This window comes from Capricornis sumatraensis, chromosome 6 (genome assembly GCF_032405125.1).
Source record: "Capricornis sumatraensis isolate serow.1 chromosome 6, serow.2, whole genome shotgun sequence".
NCBI lineage: Eukaryota > Metazoa > Chordata > Mammalia > Artiodactyla > Bovidae > Capricornis > Capricornis sumatraensis.
The window spans coordinates 108,876,725-108,897,087 of record NC_091074.1 but is presented as its reverse complement, the minus strand read 5'-3'; the positions used below and the strand labels follow the sequence as shown (position 1 = coordinate 108,897,087).

General features: G+C 40.6%; 1 protein-coding gene across 1 annotated transcript in view; it reads left to right on the top strand.

The window, feature by feature from the left end:
• Positions 1-20,363, top strand: part of SVEP1 (sushi, von Willebrand factor type A, EGF and pentraxin domain containing 1) — a 202,616-nt gene that overhangs the window by 136,336 nt on the left and 45,917 nt on the right. The window contains exons 26-36 of the mRNA XM_068973794.1: positions 2,748-2,949; positions 4,821-4,996; positions 8,162-8,286; positions 9,467-9,590; positions 10,394-10,564; positions 12,043-12,216; positions 12,644-12,763; positions 14,646-14,822; positions 15,243-15,327; positions 16,413-16,604; positions 17,618-17,785. Coding sequence (XP_068829895.1) covers positions 2,748-2,949; positions 4,821-4,996; positions 8,162-8,286; positions 9,467-9,590; positions 10,394-10,564; positions 12,043-12,216; positions 12,644-12,763; positions 14,646-14,822; positions 15,243-15,327; positions 16,413-16,604; positions 17,618-17,785 — 1,714 coding nt within the window. The remainder of the gene's footprint in view (positions 1-2,747; positions 2,950-4,820; positions 4,997-8,161; positions 8,287-9,466; positions 9,591-10,393; positions 10,565-12,042; positions 12,217-12,643; positions 12,764-14,645; positions 14,823-15,242; positions 15,328-16,412; positions 16,605-17,617; positions 17,786-20,363) is intronic.

The following is a 20,363-nucleotide window of genomic DNA, read 5'->3' as shown; positions in this document are numbered from 1 at the left end:
TGGGTCGTGTTATCTCCAGTAGCACAGAGGAGGAGGTTGAACATAGACATGTAAGGGTGAAATGGAGAAAATTGAATTTAGCAGAACTCTTCACATTCTGCGTGTTTAGAAAGGACACTCGGATAAGTCACTTGATTGAGAAGGTCAGAGTCCGTGGATATGTTTGAGAATGCTAATCTGCTTTCTCAGAGCATAGGAGTCTTCTAGCTATAGGACTTTTGTTCCGTTGACTGGGATATGCAGGACTGGGGCTCCTGAAATGGGGAAGAACCAGGGCCCTGAGCAGGAATGGAGTGTTGCCGCCTCGGTGGACCCCCCACCCCCCTTCTCTCCTGCAGTGTCGGTTACTCCACTCTCTCGAGTTATTCCCATCAGCCCACAGGTGCTTAGTCTCTCATCTTGGATGACTCCCCAGCCCCACCTCTCCTTCCAGCTATTCTGTTTCAAAGCTTCCTTTCACTGCTCAGTGCTTTTCCTGTCTTGGATATTCACTGTTGGTTTTATTTAAAACAGTTTGTTGAACAAAAAGGAAACAGACTCACAGATAAAGAGAACAAACTAGTGGGTACTAGTGGAAGGGGGAAGATGGGAGGGCAAGATGGGCATAGGGATAGAAGAGGGACAAATTACTATGAATAAAATGAATAGGCTACAGGGATAAGCATAGGAAAGACAGCCAGTGTTTTATAATAGCTATAAATGGAATATAACCTTTAAAATTGTGAGTCACTGTGTTGTACACCTGAAACTTATTTAATATTGTAAATCAGTTATATCTCAATTAAAAAAATAATAAAAGACATACAAAACACTAAAGAAATAATGTTACTTATTTCATAAGCAATATGTATTTAATTTTGAAATTCCTTCTCAGATTATCATATTTACTGAAATGAGCTTCTTTGACGATAGTATTACATACTTGCTACTACCTTAGACAATTGAAAAATGCTTCACAAGTGCCATGATATTTTCTTTTTATTAAAGTGTAGTTGATTTACAATGTTTTGTTAGTTTCTGGTATACACAGAGTGGTTCAGTTATATATGTTTCTATACACATGTATATATATCCTTTTTCATATTCTTTCTCCTATACTATATTGCAAGATATTGAATACAGCACCCTGTGCTAAACTTGTTCATTTTATGTACAGTAGTCTGTATCTCCTAATCCCAAACTCTTAATTTATCCCTTTACCCTCTTTGGTAACTATAAGCTTGTTTTCTACATCTGTTAGTCTCTTTCTGTTTTGTAAATAAGTTCATCTGTATCATTTTTTTTTAAGAGTCTACAGATAAGTGATATCATGATATTTGTCTTTTTCCATATGACTGACTTCATCTAGTGTGATAATCTTTAGGTTCATCCATGTCGCTGCAAATGGCATTACTTCAATCATTACTAGGCTTCCCCGGTAGCTCAGAGGGTAAAGCGTCTGCCTGCAATGCAGGAGACCCGGCTTTGATCCCTGGGTCAGGAAGACCCCTGGAGAAGGAAATGGCAACCCACTCCAGTATTCTTGCCTGGAGAATCCCATGGATGGAGGAGCCTGGTAGGCTACAGTCCACAGGGTTGCAAAGAGTTGGACACGACTGAGTGACTTCACTTCACTTCATTCTTTTTATGGCTGAGTAAAAGTGAAAGAGGAGAGTGAAAAAGTTGGCTTAAAGCTCCACATTCAGAAAACGAAGATCATGGCATCTGGTCCCATCACTTCATGGGAAATAGACGGGGAAGCAGTGGAAACAATGTCAGACTTTATTTTGGGGGGCTCCAAAATCACTGCAGATGGTGACTGCAGCCATGAAATTAAAAGACACTTACTCCCTGGAAGAAAAGTTATGAGCAACCTAGATAGCATATTCAAAAGCAGAGACATTTCTTTACCAACCAAGGTCCGTCTAGTCAAGGCCATGGTTTTTCCAATGGTCATGTATGGATGTGAGAGTTGGACTGTGAAGAAAGGTATGCGCCGAAGAATTGATGCTTTTGAACTGTGGTGTTGGAGAAGACTCCTGAGAGTCCCTTGGACTGCAAGGAAATCCAACCAGTCCATTCTAAAGGAGATCAGTCCTGGGTGTTCTTTGGAAGGAATGATGCTAAAGCTAAAACTCCAGTACTGTGGCCACCTCATGTGAAGGGTTGACTCTTTGGAAAAGACTCCGATGCTGGGAGGGATTGGGGGCAGGAGGAGAAGGGGACGACAGAGGATGAGATGGCTGGATGGCATCACCGACTCAATGGACCTTAGTCTGAGTGAACTCTGGGAGTTGGTGATGGACAGGGAGGCCTGGGGTGCTGCGATTCATGGGGTCGCAAAGAGTCAGACACGACTGAGCGACTGAACTCAACTGACCTGAGTATTCCATTTGTGTGTATGTGTGCCACTGTGAACATTGAAGTACATGCATCTTTTAGAATTAGAGTTTTCTTCAGACATATGCCCAGGAATGCGATTGCTGGGCTGGTTCTGTTTTCTGGTTTTTGAGGAAACCTCCATACTGTCTTCCATAGTAGCTGCACCAGTTTGCCTTCCCAACAGTAGAGGAGGATTCCCTTTTCTCCACACCCTCTCCAGCATTTATTATTTGTAGACATTTTAGTGATGGCTCTCCCGACCATGTGAGGTGATACCTCATGGTAGTTTCAATTTACATTTCTCTAATAATTGGTGGTGTTGAGCATCTTTTCATGTGTCTCTTGGCCATCTGTGTGTCTTCTCATACTTTTCTTGTTTGTTGCAGAACAGTCTGCAGGCTTTAACCTGGATTTTGAAGTTTCTGGGATTTATGGTTACGTCATGCTGGATGGCGTGCTTCCGTCCCTCCATGCTGTGACCTGCACGTTCTGGATGAAATCGTCTGACGACATTAATTATGGGACGCCAATCTCCTATGCCCTGGAGAATGGCAGTGACAATACCTTCCTCCTAACCGATTATAACGGGTAAGCAGAGCCATCAGGAAGACCACGTTAGGACTTATCCTGGCACCGGGTTAGAACTGACCTGGGTGGGGATGGAGCAGTAGGAGGGTCAAGTGTTCCAACAGGACAGCAAGGTGACGGTAGTCAAACAGAGCATCTGGACAGGTCCTATACGAAGGCAGCATTTCGGTGGTAGTACCTTATACGTGGATTGTGTTTTGCTGTTTGCTAAATATTACCATCTGAGCCACCAGGGAAGCCCAGATATTTTCTTATATATTTCATTTGAGCTTCACAAGGACTTGAGGAACTAATTCCCCTTAACAGGTAAAATGAATGAGAGGCTAAATGCTTTCCCTCCCAAATCTCATATCATGGGAGTGGCAGAACTGTCAAACCGACTGTTCAGACCAGTGCACCTTTTATTTGCATATCAGAGTGGCCAAAGGTCAGAGGATTTCCGTGGCACTGTTGGTCCTTAGAAGACCCTTGTATTGAATAAGAAACCATTTGAAATCTCCAGGGTGCAAGATGACATTTTTTTTATGTCTTTTTGGATCAGTTAGTTCCAGTTTGGGGCCCCATCCCTCTGGGCTGATAGGAAAGTCCGCTTCAGCTATTTCTCTGATTTCTTTCACTGCTAGTGACTTCTTTCATTTCTAGTGACTGCTTCTCCTGTCTTAGATACTCATGAATCATCTAAAACCCACAGAGTTTTGCTAAAGAGCCACAGGCTCAGGCAGGACTTCGATCACTGGTTATCTGTCCACCCTGCCAATCACTGAGCTGTCCACTACCACTGCCTCTGTGGTCCTTTCAGAACCTCTGCTGTTTGCCACGTGTGGAGTCCTTGGCAAGGCTGAGAGTTTATGCCTTTTGATTAAGAAAGATTCTGTGGCACACCAGCCTTTTCCTCCCAGGTTCACTCAAACATGTGGCCTTTTGCTCTGAACAGGTTGCAAGCCTCAAGGACAATACATTGAGCTCTCTTTCCTTGCCTCAGTCCATGAGATTCTCACTGTTCTGGTGAAAATCTTTCCATCCTCAAACTCTGTCCTTCTTAGTGGACTGAACATTCAGAAACAAAATGTAAGAAATTTCAAAATCCTCCCCCGAGACAGATTGTATAGAAAGAGAAAATATGTTGCCTGCTTAAGTTTGGGAAGGAAAAACAGTGGGGAAACAATTTGTGTTTTAGAAATATCTTTTCATAAACATCTTTGAATAGAAGATGCTGATACAGTTACTCAATGATTTCTTCTTTATCAGTTTCCCGTAATCTTTTCTTTTTCTCCATTTGCTTTTGAAGATACTCCACTTTCCACTGCTTCTTAACTTGGACATTTCTCTAAGCAACATGGTTGTAGGAACCCTTTTGTAGCTGGTCACCTCTGTTTAGTTCCAGTTATTGTTTCCCTTGCATCAACATACTTCATCTGCCAAGTGGCTGTTCTGGCAACAGAGAGATAGGATTGACTTCCTAGGACATCTCTGAAGTCTGTTCCAAGTTGTAGGAACATACATCCTAGAGAAAAGAAACCAGACTGACATTTGTGCAACTTTCATTCCTTCCATTCTTGACTCATTCTCTCTAGAATAGACAGTTGGTGAATTATCTCAAATTGGGCCAGTTTGTTTCAGCTTGTCCTAAGGCATTTTCCCTACCCCTCAGTGTTTAAGAAACACAAACCAGTTTTCAGTGAGCTACAGTACAGTAAAAGGTAATTAGTAATCAAATCTGCTTCTATGAAACATGGTTCAAATGGAGAAAAAGAGGTAATGGTTGTACCCAAAGTGCTTTACCCACAAAAAAGGAAGAAAGATAGCAACATGCCCCACATAAGGGATTACAACATATGACTGATGATTGTTTCCCTTGAATCTTTGTGCAGCTGGGTTCTTTATGTAAATGGCAAGGAAAAAATAACAGACTGTCCCTCTGTGAATGACGGTAATTGGCATCACATTGCCATCACTTGGACGAGTACTGGTGGAGCCTGGAAAGTCTACATTGATGGGAAGTTGTCTGACGGTGGCATGGGCCTCTCTATAGGATCACCCATCCCTGGTACGTCTTCGCAAACAGAATATACTTCCATTCGATGCTAGAGGCGGTGGTGCTTTGATGAACGGCAAGTTTGCTAAGTTCTCTCTCCCATTTACCACCTCCTGATTATCCAGACTGTGAATTATTAGAAGCTTTTCCTAGGTGAGCCGTGTGACTCTGCATAAGAAATGCCTTTGGGATCTAAAATAAGACTGCCAAGATGCATGCTGAACTGACTGTGCGTGATTACTAAATTGTCTTCCAAGAAGGAGATTAATTGCTGCTGTTTTGTTTGTTGGTTTTGTCTGTTTTTTTTTTTTCTTTTTTTTTTTTTAGGTTTGGTTTGTGATCAGTATACACACTAAACAAGTAGATTCAGAATACAAGCTGGAACACTGCTAATAGTTATCTATCTTTTATGCCCTTTTTCTCATAGAACTCAAACTCTCTTCTAAAAATACGTTTAAACAAATATTTAGAGAGTTGAGTTTTGAAGGAATGCAAAAGTATTAAGTGTTCCAGGGTTCTCAGCATTGTACCTGGCAGTAAGCCTGCTCTATCTAGGTTCTTCTGTGACGTATGTCATGTGAGGAGGAACAGCTGGAGGCTCCCTGTAGTAAATAAGGAAACATTAAAAGCGTTTCTGCAGGAAGTGGTGTTATCCTGTGAAGTGAAGCGCTGGGTTCCTTTTGTGTTTAAAGTGTTGTTTTTAACTCTCCCTTCTCTGGGTGGTGAGATTGCAGGTGGGTTTTATATTTCTTCTTGATCCTTTTCTGATATTTTTATAATGAGCATTTATTTCATTTATGGTAAAAAAAAAAAGTTTCCATCTTAAAAGAATTCAAACAATAATAGTAGCTACCCACGGGGATGGTTCTCTGACCACAGCAATAAGAATGAATTATATTGCAGAACTCCATTTGACAGACCCTAGTGAATGACTGACTATGGTTTGGGTGACCAGATTTATTGAAGACTGTGTTAGGTGAGATAGAAATTCTTGGGAAAGGACCATTATTAGAGCAAGAATTAGGGGCAGAGGAAGATTCTGTATTTGGTTTTAGACATATTGAGTATGAATTTTAATCCCACGAATGTATGCAGCTAAAAACATAATTTGATACCATTTTATATCAAAATGACAGAATTGTCTTTTAGTGATAGGTTATGTTTGTCAAGAATTCAGCATGGTGAATGCTCTTATAGAGTCCTGGGGGGTGTGAAAATTGATCCAGACTTTCTGGGAAGCTATTTAGAAACATTCATCAACAGCCTTAGAGAAACTCTTTGCATGGAACCAGCAATTCTCTACCAGGAATTAATCAAAAAGAAAGAATCAGTGATCTGAACAAATCTCTGCATATCTATATATTTAGTTCAGCATTACCTTGGTACCAAGCCTGGAAACAACCCCAGTATCCATTAAGAAATAGTTGTTAACTTAGTTAATTAAGAAAATTATGGATTGTTGCACATTCACATGATAACTCATGAAATGAAAATATGTTCAAGAAAAGCAAGCTTCCAACATCATGTGTAGTAGGATCCTATGCTGTGTGTTTTAAAATCTCTCTCATACACACATACTAAAAAATAATTTAAAAAACATATAATCTAGAAAGAAATATACGGAACTGTTACATGATTTTTCCTGAGTAGGAGGAGTTCTTTATACTTAATTTTTAAAAACGTTCTTCCATGTGTATGTATTTATTTTTAGTTATTAATTTTATAAGAGGAAGATATAGATTGGGAAATCATGAATGAGGGCTCTACAGACATGGATTGGCAAGAGATCACATGGGAGAGTAAGTGAAGGAAGAAGAGAGGAAGCCAGGGTAGAATGCTGGGTGCATCAGAATCTAAGAGGCAGGTGGAGAAGGGAGACTGAGGATGAGTAGAAAGGCTCAAGGAGGACCAGGGCAGGATGCTGTCATGGAAACCAGCTGCAAGCAGGAGGGCTCCTGGCAGGAAACAAGTGACACACACAAGAAGGATAACTGAAGAATTTCATGAAAGGACTGTTTTCAAAGATGTGGGCTTCCCAGGTAGTGGTAAAGAACCCGCCTGCCAATGCAGATAGACGTTAAGAGGCGCGGTTTCGATCCCTGGGTTGGGAAGATCCCTTGGAGTAGGAAACGACAACCCACTCCAGTATTCTTGCCTGGCCAATCTTATGGACGGAGGAGCCTGGCAGGCTGTGGTCCATAGGGTCACAAAGAGAACACAATTGAAATGACTTAGCATGCTGTCCTGGGCAAGGTTAAGAGAACCAAAATGTGGTAGTAAAATACCCCATGACTAGAAGCGATGGAAAGTCACAAGAGATGTACATGAAGTGACAGAGAGTGGGAGCTGTCACCAGAATGTAGCTGAACCTGCAGTGATGGGGAGAAATCACCCAGCGGGAGCAACGATGCAAGAGAGAGGAAAGCAGCCCCTTCCATCTGTTGCCTGGGGGGAAGGTATCCAAGAAGTTAAACTTGTCTCTCATCCCACTTTCTTACCTCGGGCTGGTCTCTCCATTGGCCAGACAAAGAGGCCAGAGGACTGAAGAAACCAGGTGGTGTAGTCCATGGGTGTCAACCTTGCGGCCACGAAGCAGAGTGGAGAAAGGGGAAGGGTAGCTCTCGAGGGGTACAGACCTTCTAGAGTGCCAGGAAGGGCAGTTTAGTGGAATGAAATGCTTGCAAGAAACAAGTGATACAGAGAAGTCACCAGAGGTGAATATTGAAGAGTTTCCCTTGGATTGGGTCATTAAGCGGCCACTGGAATGAATGTTCCTTGGAATTGGTAATAGAACTTTAAGCATTATAGGCTAAAGAATAAGACGATGAAGAGCCGCTACTGGTAATCTGTCATGGAGGGTAATTTCCGAGAGCAAAAGAGGCAAAGTAGGACTTAGTTACTTTGTTGACATAAAATACTATATGCTTCTATATGTGTATATGTAGTTTGATAGTTAAATATTTATAAATCCAATCTTGTGTTCCAAATCCTCTTTGATTTTTCAGTTGCTATATAAAATGTTGAACTCATCTTCTGATAAATAATACACTGAATGTCAATAATTTAGTTTCTCAATAATTTCCCCTGAAACATCTGTACAGGCTGTGCCTTCATTAAGTTAGCATTTTAGGAATAACAGCCAGGCCTCTCTTCTTCCGTTTTTCTTGCCTTTTCTAGGTGGTGGTGCATTGGTTATTGGGCAAGAACAAGATGAAAAAGGAGAGGGATTCAACCCAGCGGAGTCTTTTGTGGGCTCCATAAGCCAGCTCAACCTCTGGGACTATGTCCTGTCTCCACAGCAGGTCAATTCCATTTTCAGTGTATGACAGTAATGACATGCAAAGGTACAAACCTAGTACAAATGTGCACAGCCTAATGCTACCATATCTATGCCACCGCTGAGTTTTCAGAACTTACCAGCAGTATCATTTGATGCTATGATAGTAGACTAAGCTAGGCAGAGGTTATTTACAGTGTCTTGGTGATGTTTTATATTTTTATTGGACATGACTGTTTAATAAAATCTTGTGATTTCAGAACTAGAAAGAATCATAGAGAAGAATATTTCCAATCCCTCTGACTCAAGAAGCAGAAATTTAGGGCTGGCACAAGATCACACATACAGAGTAACAGATGGGCTAGTGCTTAAAGCCAGCCTACAGTCCAGTGGCGTGGGTTCAAGTTCCAGTTTCACCATGAACTCACTCTGATGATTTTGAACATGTTACCCCATCTCTCTATGCTTCAGTTTTCAAATCTATTAAAGATAAACAAATAGAATTGCATGGTGGAGTTTTGGCAGAATGGAACAAAATCCTGCATATAAGATTGAGGTATTGTTTGGCACACAGTAAGGGCTTGTCAGGCTTCCCCGGTAGCTCAGTGGTAAAGAACCCACCTGCCAATGCAGGAGCCGTGGGTTCGATCCCTGAGTCAGAAAGATCCCCAAGAGAAGGAAGTGGCAACCCACTCCAGTATTCTTGCCTGGCAGGCTGCAGTCCATGGGGTTGCAAAGAGTTGGATACAACTTTGTGACTAAACAACAGCAAAAGTGCTTGATAGATGTTTACTCTTACTATTATTGTGGCAGAACTTGCCTGAACCTCAGCTTTCACACCTCCAGATCGGAGATAGGAGGCCAGAGAGGAAGTGCCCCTCAACACCTTAACAAACTGCAAAGTTTAAGACAAATTCTATATGTAGAATTTCAGAAATTCCAGTGACTATATGTAGAATTTCAGAATTTCCAGTGACTATGAAATATTTGGTAAAAGGAATGGTGGGGGTGGAGGGGAGAGAGAGAAAAGGAAGAGAACTTTCCTTTTCCCCTGAAATCACACCCTACAATCCAAAACTCTGCTTCCCGCCCCCCACCTCTCACAAGTCTGTGAATGTTTTCAGCAGGACCGGATTAAGATATAATAACTCTGTCTTTCAGAAACAAGTGAGGTTTGTCTAAAAGATGGATTTGTAAACTTTCAGGTGAATTCGCTGGCCACCTCATGCCCAGAGGAACTCAGTAAAGGAAACGTGCTAGCCTGGCCTGATTTCCTGTCGGGAATTGTGGGGAGAGTGAAGATTAATCCGAAGAGCATATTCTGTTCAGGTTATAGCTTGCTTCTTCTTTAGACTCTGCTGTCTCTTGATTACTCCGTTATTTTCTAGCGAAAGGAGACATTTGATTCTCCACTGGTCAAATAGTGTGTGCTAAATTGTGTGCGCTTATCAGTCTGCTGTTTACCTAATAATTCATGTTTAGCCTACCTTATCTAAAGGGTCTGTTATTTTTTATATATACTTAAATACCTTTGTATAACATGGTACAAAATAATTGTGCACAAAACTTGAACAAAGGTAAAATAAGGAAACTAGGATGAGCAGAGGGATATGGTTAATTTTTTTAAATGCCCATCAAAGTCCTGTCCCCCAGTTTGAGATGGGGTACTCTCTTGTCTCTGTAATTCCTAGCCATCATCCACGTGCAGGTAGCACAGAGGGAAAAGAAATAGACGTAATAATATACATACTGAGTGGTCAAACTCTGAATGGTCCCTAAAATTCAATATATAATATTTAAAGAAGTTTCTGAAGATATTCTAGAATTCATGGCTTTTGTTAACTCATAAAAACATTTTATTAATTCTGAAATACAATTTGTATTTCAAAAATACCATTTTCATTAAAAATATTCAGCAGACTTCTGCTGAAAGGAAAAAGTTGTTAGTTGACTCCAATAGTTTTTTTTTTCTAGAAATTTTGCATGCCAGAGATCTGGTTACACATTATCTTGTTTTAGTATCAATAGAGTGGCTCTTCAATGCTGGTACAATATACGATTTGAAACCCTTAACCTGGTGATGTTGCCTGTGTGTTTCTGACAAGCTCTGAAACAGTGTTCTTTGCCCTCAGATTGCCCATCTTTAGAAGGATCAGTACCTCATCTGCGAACTGCATCAAGAGACGTAAAGCCAGGCTCCAAAATCAGTCTGTTCTGTGATCCAGGCTTCCAGATGGTCGGGAACTCTGTGCAGTATTGCCTGAATCAAGGACAGTGGACACAACCATTGCCTCACTGTGAACGTGAGCAGAGCCTTTGTTGAAGGCATTTCAGTAGCTCTTGAAAATTACTGGAACCCTAAGAGCACTTTTTGAGGAATGCTAGATAAAAGTGAAGTGTGGTGGATTCATGTCAATGTATGGCAAAACCAATACAGTATTGTAAAGTAAAATAAAGTAAAAATAAAAATTAAAAAAAAAAAACTGAAAAAAAAAAAAAGTGAAGTACTTCTCAACAGCCAATATAGCAGATACTCATTACTTTCTTTGTGTAATGAAGTGTGCTGGGCACCATGAGGGAGGTGGGAGATGAGGATACAGAGAGCCCACCACCTGTGAAGGCACCCAAGTGGCCCAAGGAAATGAATGGAGGGAAAGACAGGTGTGAAGCCTGGAGCCCAGAGGGAGATGGGTCGTTGCTGGGTGGGAAAACAGGACTATATCTCTTGAAGTTGGATGCACCCATTCATTCATTTATTCAACTTTGAAAGTACCTAGTATGTGCTAGACACTGAACTAAGTTCTGGAGATACAGCAGTTGGGGAAAGTCTCTCTTCTTGTGGAGTTTACGTTGTAGTAGGAAAGGCAAGAAGTAACAAGTAACATTATTATTTACAGTAAGTAAGAAGAGCAAATGGCCAGAAGTAAAGGCTTTGAAGAACACTAAAGCGGGGTGGCGCTGGTGGTGGTGTAGTCGCTCAGTTGTGTCTAACTCTTGGGACCCATGGACTGGAGCCCTCCCGGCTCCTCTGTCCATGAGGTTTCCCAGGCAAGAATACTGGAGTGGGTGGCCATTTCCTTCTCCAGGGGATCTTCCCAACCCAGGGATCAAACCTGTGTCTCCTGCACTGGAGAAAGGCTCTTTAGCGACTGAGCCACCAGGGGAAAGCAGGATAGGGAGATGTAAAGTGAGAGCGTTGGGTGGAAGCAGCACTGCTGTTGTAGACAGGGTGATTGGGGAAGTTGCTCCTTAACGTCTCTTTCCACCTGCTGCGTGTTGATCTGTTTATGCTTCTCTCTCTGACTAGACGCCACACTTGGTAAGGCAGGGATTTTGTCTGTTTGCTTCAACCTAAGCACCCAGACAATGTCTAGCAGGGTCACCATTTTTTTTTTTTTTTTTTAGTTTTATTTATTTGGCTGTGTTGGGTCTTAGTTGCGACACTTCAGATCTTTACTTGCGGCATGTGGGATTTAGTTCCCTGACCAGGAATGGAACCCAGGCCCCCTGCTTTGGGATGGGAAGTCTTAGCTACTGGACAACCAAGGAAGTCCCTCCCTAAGTATTTTCTTAATGAATGAATTGCATGCCCATTGTGAGCCGGACACTGTGCTTGATGCTCTGGGCACAAGCGTGGCTGCAGCCTGCCACCACCCCTGTAGTATTTTCAGTGTACTCTGTGTGTGTGCACTGAAGAGTTCATGCTTGACTCAACTACAGGTTTAATATAAATAAGATGTTCATTGAGTACTTTGCTCCTAAAGTAGTTGTCACATTCCAGGCATTAGCTGTGGCGTGCCACCCCCTTTGGAGCACGGCTTCTATTCAGCCGAGGACTTCCATGCTGGCAGCACAGTGACCTACCAGTGCAACAACGGTTACTATTTGTTGGGCGATTCAAGGATGTTCTGTACGGATAATGGGAGCTGGAATGGCATTTCGCCGTCATGTCTTGGTGAGATGAATCTCGGCAATTACTGCATGCCTTTATTCTGACTCTGTGGGAGATAATTGTCCCAAATTCCTGAGGCTCTTGTGGCATGCCTTTGTTAATTTCATCTCGTCCTAGTCAGCTCTGGGCAAGCCACAGTGACAAAGCAGCTGTCCATGGACATGCCAAACATGTTTTAAATTTTTACCAGGCCCAATATAAGAATATCTTTTTCTTTCTTTCTTCTACTTTTCCACCTATAAACTGTGGAAATAGCTTTTATTGTAGATCTGCAATGTGATTATGACTATTACATCTACACTTCATGAAAAATATACATAGTGTGATGTATTAAGTGATACATAATGATTTAAAAGTAAAAAAAAAAAAAAAGTTTGCTCCATAAGACAAATCCATCAGCCTTATGGCCTGTAAACCATCTCTATTTTAGATGTTGATGAATGTGCAGTTGGGTCAGACTGTAGTGAACACGCCTCCTGCCTGAATACAAATGGATCCTACGTCTGCTCGTGTATCCCACCCTACACAGGGGATGGTAAAAACTGCGCAGGTAACTAGGCTGTGTGTAATTGGGAAGTCTATTTCAATTGTTTAATTCAAGTGTATAGTTTGAATGTATTTCATATAAAAATAAGACAGTATTTTCAACTTCAAAGGGGGTATGGAGAAGAAAAATCATCTTTGGAAAGATACTTTAAACAGAGAAAGACAAATACATGATATCGCTTTACATGTGAAATCTAAAAAAATGATAGACATTAACTTCTGTACAAAACAGAAGCAGACTCACAGACAGAGAAAACAAACTTATGGTTATCAAAGGGGAAAGTGGAAGGAGAGATTACTTAAGAATTTGGGATTAGCATATATACACTATAAATGCTATATGTAAAATAGATAATCAAAGGACCTACTGTATAACACAGGGAGCTATATTCAATATCCTATAATTATGTGTAATGGAAAAGAATCTGAAAAAGAATAGATATATATGTATAAGTGAATCATTTTGCTGTACATCTGAAGCTAACACAACATTGTAAATCAACTTATACTTCAGTAAAAAGTGTTTAAAGATACACAAGCAACAGTTGGAGGTACTTTAAACTAGCACTGTGCTTTTCCTAACTTCACAAATTCTCACATCCAAGTACTAACCAGGCCTGATCCTGCTTAGCTTCTGAGACCAGACGAGATCAGGCGTGGTCAGGGTGGTATGGCCATAGATCCCAATTTCTGAAAAACAAAACTGAGAGCCAACATTATCACCTGACTGTTGAAGAAATGTCTCCATAATAGAGGAATAATAGAGTGGATCTAGAAATATAAGCAGTGGCCTCTACTGCCTTCATTCAGAGCAAAGAGATTACTTCATCACCTCTTCACTTTCAGAATCTTTCCTCTGCCTCAGCCACACAAAATTATATCATTGGGGGGAAAAAATAGACATCCTGCCTTACCACTTGCTTTACCTGTATTTTGTGATAAGGTCGATAATACTCAACCCATCAACGTCTTTCTATACTAATTGTGAGAAAGCAGCCACTAGAAAAATTAGAACTTAATGAGGAATTCTCAAAATCAGTCTTATAATTGCATCTACTTTTTGCGAGGGTTCCATGTAAAGTCCAAAAGACCTTCAGAAAGATTGAATCAATATATCTCCCTTTTTTGAGAATTTCAGTATTCATATGGTTCCATTGTTCAGCTCTGCCCTAAATCTCCCTTTCTGTAATTCCCCTTCCTAGAAGGGGTGACTGACCCTGGGTTTGCACATAGCAGACTTATGATCTGGGAGCTGTCTGAAAGGGGAGGCAGGGAACTTCCCTTCAGTGTGCTTTGCGGCTGCCTTTACATCGTCTTGAGAGAAAGTCAGTTGCACTTAAAAAGTGGTCTTTTCGTTGGAAAAGACCCTGATGCTGGGAAAGATTGAAGGCAGGAGGAGAAGGGGACAGCAGAGGACAAGATGGTTGGATGGCATCACCGACTCAATGGACATGAGTTTGAGCAAGCTCCAGGAGATGGTGAAGGCCAGGGAGGCCTGGCATGCTGCAGTCCATGGGATCGCAAAGAGTTGGACACGACTGAGCGGCTGAACAACAACAAGTGAGGTTGGGAGGAGGAGGGGCTGAAGCCCTTCTGAGCCATGCCCTGGCACCACCACTAATTCCTCCCTAAACAGTTTCCTTTGGGGACAGAGACATTTTGTTTCTTTTTCTTATTCATTGCTGTTTCAAAATACTGTTTTACAAAAGCTTATTAAATCATCTGGTGTGTCCTTGGAATTCATGCCTTTCCCTTCAGAAGTTTTTTCTCCCTCCTTCAAGATTTAATTGGTACCTTAACTACAGTGGAATTCTTTTGCTATGAGACCTCATGTGGTTATGTGAAAGACCCTGTTGACCCACAAAAACTGTTTTCTCTCTTTTAAGAACCTATAAAATGCAAGACTCCAGGAAATCCAGAAAATGGCCACTCTTCTGGGGAGACTTATACCGTGGGTGCCGAGGTCACGTTTTCATGTGAAGAAGGATACCAGCTAGTGGGGGTGGCCAGGATCACATGTTTGGAGTCTGGAGAATGGAGTCATCTGATACCATATTGTGAGGGTATGTTGAGGAAATTCCCCCATGTTTACGGTATACAGCAGTGCTAGAAAGTCAGGTGGAGAAATGCCAAGTGTGGTCCCAATATTTTTTATATTTAAAGCCCAATATTGGACTGATATTTATTTTTGTAACGATTTTTTTGATGTGGACCATTTTTAAAGTCTTTATTGACTTGGTTCCAGTTTTGTTTCTATTGTTCATGTTCTGGTTTTTTGGCCACAAGGCATGTACATCTTAGCTCCCTGACCAGGGATCAAACCCATACCCCCCGCACTGGAAGGCAGAATCTGAACCACCAGACCAACAGGGAAGTCCCTAGGCTCATATTTAAATGTGACCAAAATCCTGGAGCTGCCCTTAAAGAGATTTTTATATATACTGGCTAAGAAAAGTAATGCCTGTTGGTTTTCCTCCTTTAAGCTGTTTCCTGTGGTGCACCAGCTCTCCCAGAAAACGGTGGCGTTGATGGGTCTGCATTTACCTATGGCAATAAAGTAATATATAGGTGAGTGTCTAAGATTAACACTGCATCGTAGATGTTGTCAATAACATGTTGGCAGTGAAAGAATACTGGTAAAAAAAAAAAAAAGAGTAATCCCTGAGGATGTTTTCAGATTAACATGGAATTAATTGAATTCTACATTTGGGCTTGGATCCAAAGCTCCAGTTTATAACCAAAAATATTCAGCAGCTTGTAGGGCCTTCTTTCATAGCATCTTAAGGACTTATTTTAGATAGGACCATTATCAAACCAGGGATTTGCTGTTTGCCACAAACAGACTCACAGACATGGAGAACAGGTGTGTGGTTATTCAAGGTTGGGGGCGGAGGAGAAGAGGGAAGGATTGAGAATTTGGGATGAGCTCGATGCAAACTATTATATATAGAATGGATAAATGAGTTCTTCCTGTATAGCATAGGGAACTATATTCAATATCCTATGATAAAATATAATGGAAAAGAATGTATGAAAGTCAAAAGTGAAAGTGAAGTCGCTTCAGTTGTGTCTGACTCTTTGTGACCCCGTAGACTGTAGCCTGCCAGGGTCCTCTGTCCATGGGATTTTCTGGGCAAGGATAATGGAGTGGGTTGCCATTTCCTTCTCCAGGGGATCTTCCCGACCCAGGGATTGAACGTGGGTCTCCTGCACTGCAGGCAGACTCTTTACCATCTGAGCCACATATATATGAATTTATGTATGTATGTATATGTATAACAGAATGTGTACATTGTACATACATATAACTGAATTAGTGTGCTGTGCAGCAGAAGTTGACACAACATTGTAAATCAACTATACTTCAATTAAATTTTAAAGAGTAAACTTTCTGTTGGCAGATGCTAACCCATGACGCAAACTGGAGGCAAGTCAAATGCTTAAAATCCATCCTTCTATTTATTACCCAGCAGGGTCCCTGTGGGCAAGATGCATAGTATTCAATATTGAAAAAATTTTTTCAAAGAATTATTTCAGTAGGGAAAAAATTATTGTAGTAATATGTATAAATTCTTAGTCTTTTTGGAGGTTTTGGCACAGATGAAATTATGCAAAGTGAATTCTATTCTGTCATTTTCTTTTATCTTCTTTAGGTGTCATAAAGGATATGCTCTGGAGGGTGAGAAAGAATCATCGTGTCTTGCTAGTGGTTCTTGGAGTCATTCTCCTCCTGTGTGTGAACTGGTCAAGTGTTCTGGCCCTGAAGATGTAAATCATGGGAACTATATTTTGAGTGGGCTCACCTATCTTTCCACTGCATCGTATTCATGTGATAATGGATACAGGTACAGTCCTAGACAGCAGCCCAGCTTCCTGTAGTACCCCGTTACTCATTATTTACTCAATGGGTTTCACTTCCATGGGATTGGCTGGCTTTAAATACAAGTTTCTAAGTGTAAAAGATATTCTTAAACATGTTTGCTTCTTAAAGCTCAGCCTATAGTAAATGCTCAGGGAAATATTCCATCTAACTTTGAGAGCTCCAGTTCAATACTATAAACATTTAGACACTAAACATGAAAGCAAAATATGTTTATGAAGCATAACATAACACCTAATAAAATGCTTTGATGATTTTTTTTTTTGGTAAACAAAACATTGCATAGAATATTGTTAAAAAAATCATGTCAAGATAAAGGCCTGGGTCTTTAATACTGTTAAGAGGTTAATTTGATTAATGTTGTGTGTGTGTGTGTGTGTGTGTATATGTGTGTGTGTTCAAAAAGAAGTGAAAGAGTCAGGCTGTGATCAAAAACTTGGCTAACAGATTGAGTGAACGGAAAATGGAGCGAGTTGTACAATCAAAATCTGGTTGGCAGGTGAGAGTGGCGAAGAGCTCCTAGGTTTTTAAATTCAAAGGCAGACCAGAGGTCAGAGTGATGAACAGCACTGTTCAGATTCCCAGGCTCATGGCAGAGACGGTGCCCTTTGATTTGAATTACTCTGACTTCCTGGGTGTCTGTCTCCCTTATCACTGGACCCTAACCAGCCTAATACTGCTTCTCATCCAAGTAATCTGCTAATCCAAGGTTTGGAGTGCTTGACAACATCACCAAGGAGCACATTAAACCATTTCATTTTATACCCCAGTCGTTGTTATGTTGTTTTAGCCTACTCATAGTTTTAAATGAATCTACAGCCAAACTCAGATTTTTGTTTTTATATAAAGCAATAAAATAGAAAATTCATGTGTTAAAATTTCCAAGTGGCTCCTGTTCTCTCCTAAGCCCTTTCTAGTTCGTCTCTAGAGCAGTAAGTCAATCGCCAGGGAAAAAAGTGGCACCTTTCTTTCCTGTAGTTTGCAGGGCCCTTCCGTCATTGAATGCTCGGCCTCAGGCAGCTGGGATAGAGCGCCACCTACCTGCCATCTCGTCTCCTGTGGAGAGCCGCCGGCCGTCAAAGATGCTGTCACCACCGGGACTAACTTCACCTTCGGGAACACTGTCACTTACGCTTGCAGAGAAGGGTGAGTAAACCCGAGGAAGGAAAGGATTATTGGGAGACGGTGGTCCCAACTGCAGATGGACTCCATTGAACACTAAATTAAATTTCCTGGCAGCCAAAGCCAGAGAGAGCTTGATATTCTTTTCTTATAAGAAAGGGAACATATTCTCCTGTAAAAATAGTGTTTTCCCGGAATTAAAGTAATTTATCAAATTGGGCCTTGAAGAATGGACATTGGGCAGTGCAGTGGAAAATGTCTTGATACTTTAGTTATAGAGGCAAAAAGCACATTTAAATAAGCATTTGTGTCTTGTCCTCTGCAAAACCAAAGGTAAGACTTTAGGTCACAGCACAAAGATGGCCACGTCTGCATGAATTAAAGTTCAGATTTTTACATTTTTACTGCTCTCATTTCATTTAGAGATGTAAAAGCAAATAGGAAGCAGTTTACAAAGTGCTTTCCTACTCCTTGCCTCATTTTATCCCCGCAAAAAACCATGTAGGACACAGAGAAAGGAAAGGTTCCCTCTGGGACAGTGATCTGCCTAAGGTCTCAGGCAGGGAGTAAAGAATTGAAGGATGATTAAATCCCAGATCATCTGGCATTTCATTGCTCTTTTTTTCCTGTGCTTCCTCAATAAATGTTTTAGCAGTGATAGTTGACAGCGTTCACACTCCAGATTTACAGCTGCTTTTCATACAGTTGTAACGAGTGATAGCAGAGGGCTTGCCGTTTTCTGCACGTGTGTCTCAGTTCTGTCATTTGCTTACTATGTAGCCTTGGGAAAATGGTATAACCTCTCTGCGCTTCTTGTACAAGTTCATTAAAGGTTCGTACTCCTTATGGCCATTGTGAGGAATAAAATTATATGAGGCATGAACTAGCCGGAAGACAATATCTCAACAGACCCTGCCATTATTATGATGTCAGAAGAGAGGACAGAGTTTCTAGAACATGAATGTTGAAGTTCATTTCACTTAGATAAAAAGACCATCCCACTAATACAGGCCGCCAGAAGGTGGCGACAACATTTTCTTGCAAAAAGCTCTTGAGTGTCAAATACTCAAATAGTTGACAGAAATCCCAGATCTTAACATTTTAACATAAGTGATCTTAACACTTGACAAGTGAAAAAAGAAATCTTGAATATTAAAATGTCAGTGTAGGAATTCGCTTTTCAAAACTTATTTTATTAAAGTGTAGTTGATTTACAATGTTACAATGTAAACGAATGTTACAATGATTTAACTTGTAGAAGTTAACTTTCGATGGCCTCATCTCTCCCCTGTGGACTGACTCATTTAAAAACTGCTTCCTAATGAACTGCATAGTACTATATAAGATTAGTCATTTAAATGTTTGTGAAATCTTTTCAAATATGATTGTTTCAAATAATAACTAGATATTGACTACTTCTGGGTTTTTTTCTGATTACAAAAGTAACCTATTACCACTATATAAAATTAGAAAATAAAAATATATTTTTTAAATTGCCCGAAGATAAATGCTGGTGATATTTTACTATATCTCCTGCTAGAACTTTGCCTTCACATATAGTTTTAAAGTTCATCTCTTATAAAAAGTCCCATATTTTCTTTTTTTCTGTATAAATCATTCATTTGTATTATAAGCAGAGTTTTGTATCCGCCTAATGTTAAGTCTATATATTATGAAAAAAAAACAGGATTTATTAAAAGACAAACTAGAGATAACATTGAAAATGATGATAAATCCCAGCCTTCGTAAAGGGTTTTGCATTCTTCAGAGGACTTTCCTGGGAATTATCTCAGGTGTTCCCTTCCACAAAGAGGGGGTTTTGGCTGAAGAAATATTATTCCCATTTTATAGTTAAAACAGAAGGTGTTGGGGCCATATTGTCATACAGACTCCTTCAGCTCTAAGCAAATAGATACTCTGTGGGAGCTTTCTTCTCATTGGAAAGATGGAAACCAAGTCTGTCCACCTAAATGATATAGTTGTTAAAGGGCATGAGGCCATTTTTATTAAAGTGCTTTATATATGCGAGAAGTTCTGTGGCTTTATCAGTATTTTCTGTATCGTTGTTGGGCATCCCTGGTGGCTCAGTGGTAAAGAATCTGCCTTGCAGTGCAGGAGATGCAGGTTTACACCCTGAATCGGGAAGACCCCTGGAGAAGGAAATGGCAACCCCCTCCAATGTTCTTGCCTGGAAAATCCCATGGCCAGAGGAGCCTGGTGAGTCACAGTCCATGGGGTTGCAAGAGTCGGACACAGCTGAGCACACATGCACCTATCATCATTATCATTATGTAAAGAGATGACATTTTAATAATATAAGGGAAACTATCTCAACCAAATTAGTAGAAAGTACACACAGTCACAAATCACTATTACCCATGTTTTTTTTCTAAAATAAAAAAAATATTAATAGCTATTAAGAGATAGCTTCATGTTTTTGAAAGTAAAACTCGATGCGAGGAAGAACAGTTTTGCCACTTTACACATATATACTCATCTTTAGAGTGTCATGAGGTGGCTAGCCTGGAGAGCTTTTGTCTTATTCCTTTTTTCTGGGCAAATGTCTAATGAAACATTTAAATATATAAAGGAGCACAGAGCC